Source organism: Loa loa (genome assembly GCF_000183805.2).
Source record: "Loa loa unplaced genomic scaffold supercont3.10, whole genome shotgun sequence".
In the NCBI taxonomy this organism is placed as follows: Eukaryota; Metazoa; Nematoda; class Chromadorea; order Rhabditida; family Onchocercidae; genus Loa; species Loa loa.
The window spans coordinates 343551-353040 of NW_018108190.1; the positions used below are offsets into that span (position 1 = coordinate 343551).

General features: G+C 32.3%; 2 protein-coding genes across 2 annotated transcripts in view; one reads left to right on the top strand and one right to left on the bottom strand.

The window, feature by feature from the left end:
- Positions 1-416: 416 nt before the first annotated feature.
- Positions 417-3768, top strand: LOAG_09907 (cuticlin 1; the record flags this gene model as incomplete). The annotated part of the gene is made up of 4 exons (XM_003145436.1): positions 417-585; positions 1416-1735; positions 2105-2620; positions 3580-3768. The coding sequence occupies 4 exons, from the start codon at positions 417-419 to the stop codon at positions 3766-3768; spliced, it is 1194 nt and encodes a 397-aa protein (XP_003145484.1).
- Positions 3769-5914: 2146 nt separating this feature from the next.
- The window catches only part of LOAG_09909 (hypothetical protein), a 4087-nt gene continuing 511 nt past the window's right edge, over positions 5915-9490 (bottom strand). Inside the window, exons 2-5 of the mRNA XM_020448046.1 lie at positions 8662-8784; positions 8107-8207; positions 7279-7426; positions 5915-6377 (exon numbers count right to left, since the gene is read on the bottom strand). Coding sequence (XP_020301776.1) covers positions 6247-6377; positions 7279-7426; positions 8107-8207; positions 8662-8784 — 503 coding nt within the window. The 3' untranslated portion in view covers positions 5915-6246. The remainder of the gene's footprint in view (positions 6378-7278; positions 7427-8106; positions 8208-8661; positions 8785-9490) is intronic.

Sequence of the window (9490 nt, forward strand, 5' to 3'; positions counted from 1 at the left end):
GAGAGGGAGGGAGAGAGAGAGAGAGAAAGAGGGAAGAAAACAGATGCATCACGTAATATCCAAGAGATGAAGTTATGCTGGTACGTTCGAAATCATCCTAACGCCGCAACATTTATCTAGGAAATCACATTTGAGGAAGTGATATTTGCATTGTTTTGGGATACTATTATCACTCATTCTCAGGAACAAATATTTATTAAATCATAAACAGGCCGAGATGAAGAGGAGGAAAAGAAAAAGGCGGGTCAACTACCCTGCAACGGTCTTACCCCTCCTTCTCCTCTATCCATCCCAGCTGAAACAGTTCCACGGTCAACATCGGATCAACATTAAAGTCTTCATATAAAAGGAGCTATCCGCCAAGTGATACCGTGAAGCAGCCGCAATATCAAGTATCCGCCCGTTCTGTTTAGATAATGGCAAACTTCCTACCATCGAATTACTTATTTTTACTACTGTTGATATTAATACTTGGTGATCGAATCAGTACTATTCCAATTGACAACGGTGTTGAGGGTGAGCCTGAAATCGAATGTGGCCCAGCATCAGTTACTGTTAATTTCAATACGAGGAATTCATTTGAAGGTTTTTTTTTTTCAAATTATAATATTTGTTTTAAATCAGAATTTCAATAATGGCTGCTGAAAATTGCTTAGTCCAGTCACTTTATACTTCCTCTTTCCTGTTTGCCTAAAATGTCCTCATATTTTTTACAAGTGTCACTTTTCACTTGTCTTTTCTGATGCTTATCGCAAGCTTAACAATCCAAACATGAGTGAACGAAGTATGATCAATTTGGTTAAACTAATGCAATTAAATCGGAAAAAGTTCATTTCGGGAGAAGCTTATTACTTATTTATTGAGATACAAAAGTTTTTAAATAATTTTAGAAGTTGGTCGGGACGTTTTTATCTGATTTGTCAGAAATTCAACAAAACAGCATAATTAGTTAAGTCGGTTTTCATTAAATTTTTCATAAAATTAAAGTCAAAAGTCCTCTAAGAGTACCAGAATGTTTCTTTAGTCCTTGTTTAAGTGAGCAGATACCAATCGAAATTCAGATCCCTGGTTTAGAAGAAACTTGGAGACATATTTTTGAGACGGATTAACATTGCATTTCATTTCACTTCTTACCACTGTGGATCTCCCCTCATTACAGCATAATTTGAAACGTGAGACATTTGATGACAGATGCGAATCACCACTGAATTGTATTTTTTAATTTAATTTACCGAAGGTAGTAAAGAGAAAATTCATGCTGTCATTTTCTTCTTTTGCTTATTCCATTTTCATGAGCGCAGGCACTTGAACTGATTTCAAATTTCTTTTTGCTGTTCACAAACATAATTTGAAACTCTTTTTTATGACTTATGCATCAACGAAAATTCAATAACAATTAGGTTTCTATTATTCAGGACATGTCTATGTGAAGGGTCTATACGATCAACAAGATTGCCGATCAGATGCAGGCGGTCGTCAGGTAGCAGGAATAGAAATTTTGTTTGGTACGTGCAATGTGGTACGGACGAGATCTGTAAATCCACGTGGTATCTTCGTCACAATCACTGTTGTCATCTCGTTTCATCCACTCTTCATTACCAAAATTGATCGTGCGTACCGCATAGAGTGCTTTTATATGGAAGCTGATAAAACCGTGAGCAGCCAAATTGAAGTCTCTGAAATTACCACTGCTTTCCAAACTCAATTGATTCCAATGCCCATTTGTCGATATGAGGTCACTTACTGATTTGTTCATTATCAATTAACACAAGTATAATTATAAAGAGGTCAAATTAAAAAGAAAAAAGGAGAGTTAATTTATTGTCATCTTTAGTTAATCGTTAACTTTAAGCACATATGAATATTTGAAATGAAGGACTTTTTTCTTCATGAAACACAAAATCTGCTTTCAACTCTTTTATCTCACTTTTCAGATTTCTTCATCTTCTATTCCAAAAAACTTTCTGAGTAAGTCATGCTTAAAGTATCATATCTGAGATTTCATGAATTTTCATTTTTAGTCTTTAATCGAGTGATTTTATCGAATAATGCTTATTAAATTATATTTTATTGTAATTATATCCTATCGATCACTGAATTTCAGCTTTTGGATGGTGGCCCAACTGGACAACCGATTCAATTCGCAACGGTCGGTCAACCAATATATCACAAGTGGACTTGTGATTCAGAAACTGTGGATACATTTTGCACATTGGTACATTCATGTTTCGTTGACGATGGTAACGGTGATACGGTACAAATATTAAACGATGAAGGCTGTGCTTTGGATAAATACCTACTGAATAACTTAGAATATCCAACCGATCTAATGGCTGGACAAGAAGCCCACGTATATAAGTATGCCGATCGATCACAACTTTTCTATCAATGTCAAATAACAATCACTATCAAAGAACCAAATGCTGATTGTGAACGACCGAAATGTCCAGAACCAGTAGGATTCGGTGCAATCAAACAAAGTAGCAGGACAAGTCGTGCAACACTAAATGCATCAGAAACATCCGCATCACATATGAGATTATTGAAAAAGAGAGCTGCTAATTATGACAATACGGTAGATGTCAGGACTGATATCAACACACTGGATATCATTGATGAGGTTTGAATTTGTTTCTTCATTTTCAGAATCTAATTTGAATTGAAATGGAAAAATATCTCCATAGGAATATCTGCTAGCTACCAAATATTCCATCTTCGCCAACCTTATTACAAAATGCATTTACACTTTTGAAATATTTACAGTTAGCAGGAAATTTTTAATGGAAACCATCGAATCGGAATCACTTGCTCTGACCATCGGTCATTTTCACAAACACACATTCAAAGTACTTCTTAATCATATTTAAATGGTAAGGAGGGAATAGGTTTAATTCCTCCAATTTAGTTTTACTTCATCAGTTTGAGTTGAATGCATTCAAAATTTTCATCAAAATTTCAAAGTTAATTTTAAAAAAAAGCAGCATGAAATCACTATGAAATGTCGATGTCAAATAAGCCAATTTTTTTTATTATCAAATGTTGCTAAAAGCATCAAATGGAATGAAGTCAATCTTGAGTCATCTGCTCCTTCCCAAATTGCGAGATTTACAAAAATCATCATATGGTAGCAGGATTCCGGAAAACTGGTTCTCGATAAATATGAAGATATATTATATTTTAACTTCAACATTATGTGGGGTCAAGTCGAAACCTCCTCCGCTTCTTCTTGATGACTTGGATTGACTTAAATTACAAGGAAAAGTTAGAACAGTTTTTTTTCTTCAAAAAGTGGCGTTTTTGCAAATATGAATTATTCAAGAAAAAAACTTTGTATTTGTTTAAGTTGCCATTCTACGAAGTGAACAACTAGAGAAACTTTACTCTATCACTGTAGAATCCAAGTTCTATTACGTTTATTTGTTAGGGCTGAAGAGTTCTTTTTTGTGGTACTAAGCTTACAGTACCTTTGTTGCATGAAAATGTACCACGCAAAAATTGGATGCGCTAATATATGAGTATACTTGTAATACATACCGTAAATGATGGATTCCCAAAATTTATTTTCAATTAAACTTGCAGAGCACAATACTACTAGAAGATTTGCGGTATCGGACGCGATTACACGAGTACGATGATCGTGATCGTGATGTTGTTTGCATGTCACCTGCGACATTCTATCTACTTATTGCAGTTAGTGCACTAATAATGGCTACATTCATCGTATATGTTTCCCACTTACGTAAACGAAAATTATGGGCATTGTTTTAGCAAAATGCTACAAAACTGATAGTAATTCCAACTGCATCTTGGCATTCCAACTGCATCTTGGCAGGATAACGTGAGCGCTTTTATGTTTAGTGGGAATGATCGATGATGCTCGTGCAGCCTTTCGATTACTTTTGGAAAAACATTTATTTATTTGTCTTTCAATACTAATGTGTGTTATCACTTTATCACTTTATTGTACAATATACGCTCCATTATGCAATATATTACAAATGTCTTTCGTGATATGCCATCCATTTTTTTCGAACTGATAATCAGTAAATTGAGATCAGTGCATATTTTGGAAACTGTTAACAGTATTTTTAATACAAAAATTAGCTGATGGCATTCAGTGTGTCATATTCCTTATCTTATTTTATCAATCACATTGGCTTCATTCCTCTGTTGTTCAAACAGTTTCGGAATTGGTTTTTTTACAATATGGAAAATTGAAAATTTACAAACTTTGATTGGAGAAAATCTGTTAGATTCATTGAGCTACTAGATGTAAATATTTCAAAAATAATAAAAGATTGTGGAGGAATTAATTTTGGCAATTCAGTGGTTTTCAGAATAGAGACAGGAGCTTACGGGTGGGATACAGATGACAGATACAGGGAACTGAAAAAAGAGTATTAGAAATGAAAATGGTACTGGTCATTGATCGCCAGTTGGACATCTAATCGTTTTTGACACAACAGTAGATAAACAGAGATAAACTTTTATGTGAAACGTTGGATACCGCTACTGCTGTTGTTGTTATTAGTGTTAAATTGCAAATCAGCCATTTCATTGTTTTGAAATGAAATTCAAATCGGGATATCTTAGATATAGTCGAATAGTATCCTTACGTAGGAGGCATCATTCAGTGACCCTTTCTGCTCTATTCTTCTATCCGTCTCTCTAATTAAACTTTCTTATCGAAAATTGCTATCACTGTTAACGGAGAAAATATATGCCAGTGAAAATAACATTTTAAAACTCTCGTTTTCAATTGCTCAACTTCCCAAACTCAACCGGTTTTTGGAATTCCTATCGAGAAAAACATGAACTGGTGAAGGTTGATAAGATGATCATCTTTCTGGTTATATGGCACTGATGAATTATTATTGTCGCCGTGCTCGCTAACGAATTCACAACAACGTAAATCTAAATTCTGACAGAAGGATCGATCTCAAATACTTCAGAATCATTTGCTGAAGTGATTTTGTTTAAATGACTGGAAAATGAAATTATGAAAAAAGAACGATAGTGGAAAGAATTGCATAAGGGAAATGAAATGAAATGGGAGGGAATCAGTGTAATGTAATGAAACCAATTGTTGTAAAGAATTTCAGGCCTGAATTTTTATCGAAAAATTAAACTTTTACTCTCTTTGTAAAAGCAGTAAAGTGGTTTACTGTTTGTTTTAGGTTAATATGTCCAATTTCATCAAATTCGAATTTAAATTTCCAAGTTGGTGACGAAGTAAAAAACAGCTGCCAAATCTTTTTCTGGATTTTCAACAAAACTTTTTACTAATTTTATAATTATCGTCATATCAGTATTGTATGAGCTTATATTTTTATAAACTGTTTGATGAAATATTCCTTTACATTTAATACTTCAAATGTACTTATTCGAATACTAATCCTATCATTTTATCACGTCCCGCTTCTTTGCACTGTTATGATTTGTTGCACATGCTGTATTATAGTCTTTTGCGCCATCCTTGCAAGATATATTCCTCATAAATATATTTTTTAACTTTGCAGCAATTTTCCAAACTAACATATCCAAGAATTGCAGCAAACAATTAACTGTATTTCGAGAATTTACATTCAAAATGCGCTTTTCAAATTATTTTAAATAAACTGTTTTTTGCTCATTTCTGAAATTATGTCGAACTGTTTATTTTTTAAATTCAAAATTTCCGGCCGAAAGATAGTCGGAGCTTTGAATAAATTTCTGTACAGTTGTATTTTTAAATGTGTTGGTAGAAATTTTGTTAAAGTTTCACATGAGTGCATCGCTTTTCCCACACTAAAATAAAATTAATTTTAAATCAATAACCTTGCGCAGGTTTAAATTGATTTTTATCAAAATTTCTATTCTTTATATGCTCAAAACTTACGTGTTGACAAGTCTCTCTTCAAAAGGAAAATTCATTATTCACAATGAAATATTGAGCATTTTAAAACAATGGAACTTAATTACAATGCACACAAAAAATGATTGATGAAAACAATTTCCAAAAAAAAATCCAAAAATTTTCTGGGAAAAGCAATTTTAACAGCAATAAATTGATTTTTTCCTCTTACAGATGAAATACAAAATATGTAAATTTGCGTATATATACAAATGGCAAGACAGTAACTTACCATTCTGAAAATGGCGGAAGAAGAAACAGTTAAAAAGGCAAAATTAAAGCCTGAATTAGGGTTCTGCTGCAAGATTCCAATAAAGCATTTCCCAAATACCACACAGCTCAGAGATTTTTTTTTAAATTTTGACCAGTGATTTTGATTTCTGCATCAATAGCTTTTCCTTAACGAGTTTTCCTGGCAACAACGGAACAAAATCCAATGGGTCCATCTCTTCGAATGGAACATTGTTATCGAACTTAATATACTCTGAAACTTTGAATAATTCAATCATTCAACTTTTTTAAGCAACAAAATGAAATCATAAAGTAGCGATAGAAAATTTTGCTAATTCTCTTATAGTTAGCTTTGACTTTTACCACCAAAGTCATAACACAGTTAACCAAACTTAACTTCGTTATCACAAATCTATATTTGTTGTCAGTTGTCCCATGAACCTATGAAGGGTGATTATTTTAGGATGTCAAATAGTAATGCAACAAACTTCATGTCTAAATTCCATTGGGATATTTGTGTATTTGAAATAAAAGGAGAATCGAAGTGGAGTAACAGAAAAAGTAGAAATTAGTTAAATTAAAATTACATTTCCGAAAATGTACCTTCAAAATGATATAAAAAAGTAATTTTTGATGGGAAATATTTTGGATTCCTTAACAACCAGTTTTTTCAATAATTTTCCAAAAAAAAGCGTAAGTTAATGAGAGAGCGACAAAGAAACCGGTATGACTCAATAATTTAAGTTACTTAAAAATACTCAATTTATCGGGTCAACAATATTAATTTAAAGCAAAGCGTAAGGTAATTAATTTTTATGATTCTAGAAGATCCATTTTGATTTCATGCAGCACAACCTTCTTCGTTCTAAAAATCATTTCCTGTCAATTTTAGATGAACTGTTCAACTGGACAGATACTCCCACTACTGATTTTTTTCTTGAAAGCACAATATTAAGAGATTTATTAGCAATTAATTTCATTTGAAATGAGTTGACCAAAATGGAAAAAATTAATGTCATTATGTGGTCATACAATTTCAAAGCATCTATTCCTCATGAAATTCTGCTTACGGTTCTTTATTTCCGTTCGTAAAGATGAGCTAATGTTTCTGAACAATATGTATCACTATTTGTGCGAAAGAAAGAGAAACTAACCGGACATTTCCAGTCCACCATCATGATTCTTATCGAATGAATCAAATATAGACTGGAAATTGGAACGAGGTTTCAAGGCATATCGTTTGGTCAAGATTCTTTTCACTTCCTTGATGTCCAGTTTCGAATCAAAGTTCACATCGAATTCCTGCAATTCTCTTTCACTTTAACTTAATGAACTGTTACTCTGAATTCTATGAATTCTTAAATACTATTACTACGAGAAGTCTCTCTTTCCTTATCCGTAACTGAAAATTTTAACAAATATTACTCTTTTGGAATGCGACACGGTTTCTCCTCTCATAAGTTTCATGTCAAAATGGATCTCTAATGTATACAATATTCTAGAAATATTATAGTATTCTGGAATTCTAGAGCGATATATCATACAGTGTTCTTGAAATATTGATACGCTTTCTAGTTTTTATTCAATTTATCGGTCTCCTCCACCCTAAATGAACCATCTTTCTTGGTTAATCACGTCATTAACTCTTATCAACGCTTGTTTCTGTTTGTTATTTCTACCACTTCTATGCGCTCGAAATCAAAAACCAATTATCAGTGAAATAACAAGTCGTTTTTGTTAATTCATGTCAACTCCATATATCTAAATTTTACATGAAGGAAAAGTTCTTTTATTTTTCTCAAAATAGGTCTATAATTTAAAGTAGAAAGTTACTAGCCTTAATTTTTTGCATAAAATTTTCAGAATTTTCAAATGATTATAAGCCCTATTGCATTGTATAGCATTCAGCTAATAGCTACATTTAGCTATTTTCAGCTATCAATCAAAATAAAATATAAAAGAGTAAAGCGATATTTTAGTACTTCATAAATTTGGCCATAATATTGCGCCCGTCGCTCACTAACTTCTTCTTGTTTCACATTTTCTTCAGCATCATGTTCACTATGTGAAATAAATCCATCATCTATAATTTATTAAATTTTAACAAATGAAGTGAGGTATGTTTAAGCTATGCTTGCGCCTTATTTAATCTTTCCTTTCCTGTGTTGTCATTGAAGTAAGGTATTTTGAGGAGTGATGCCGTAAAATTGTTTCAAAACCGAGTTCAGAATCTCATTAATGTTGAACTTTCTGCTCAGTCCTATTGCTCTTTAACTTTTTTTCTTTAACTTTAACTTTAACTTTACAACTTTTTCGAAAGTAAAGTGCTTTTTTTCTAAACTTCCCAAAGGATTGATCTCAAAAGTGTTGCAAACAATGAAAGAGTAACGAAAAACTGTGTTACACTTAAGAATTTACTTCACTGATCTCATCGTTATTCAATCATATTTGCATTAATGATATCAAGAAATGCATTTCATTAGTTTAATAAAGTATTTGGAAATTTTTAGGAAATATTTCTGGGAAAGAAAACTAACGATTCTTGTCGATTTGTTCGAATTCATACTTCTTCATGATCTCATAGAGTAAATCTAGATGAAGGTACTCATCAAACGACAACTTATTGTCACCATTTCGATCTGATCGCGAGAATTGTTCCGCTGAATTTGAAAACAATTGAATGAAAATAGAAGTAATTAAAAGTACTGAAAAAAGAGTGTAGTAGTAAATGACAGGCACCGAAAAGTGTAAAAACTTGTGAGCTTCATTTTCAGGAGAAAGATTTTTTTTATAAATTTAAATAAAAATTTTAAAATATGAATGGCAATTTTGCGAGTTAGAAAGTATTCGGGATAAAATTTTCAGTTTTCAGTTCTGATGCAGGAATTTTTAGGACTTAACATCATATGTCCAACTCCGAACGAAAATTTCAAACATACTGTTACTCTAAAATTTGATTTAGTAATAGAAGCTGTAAGCATGAGATTTAAAATACATCATGGTGAGACGAACCAGCAGTTTCATGCGGGAAATCCGAACTGATGCTTTCGGGAATTCTAATTGTGATTGTCCTCGAGTTGACCAGATAAACGGAACAAAGTAGTAAGTGAAATGATAAGGTAAGCATTCTCTTCATCTATGATACAACCTGAATTGAATTGGAGCTGCTCTCCTGATAATGAGGAAGATTAAAAGAATAACTGAAAACGCCTAGATGTTATTATATGTGAAGCTTTTTTATTTGCAACAAGTATACAAAAAAAAAAAAAATTACGAGCTAGTTAAATATAATGAATTAGAAAACTTGAGAAGAAAAACAAGTTTAAAAGAGACATAGAGTGAGATCTGATACTGTAAATGGACTTT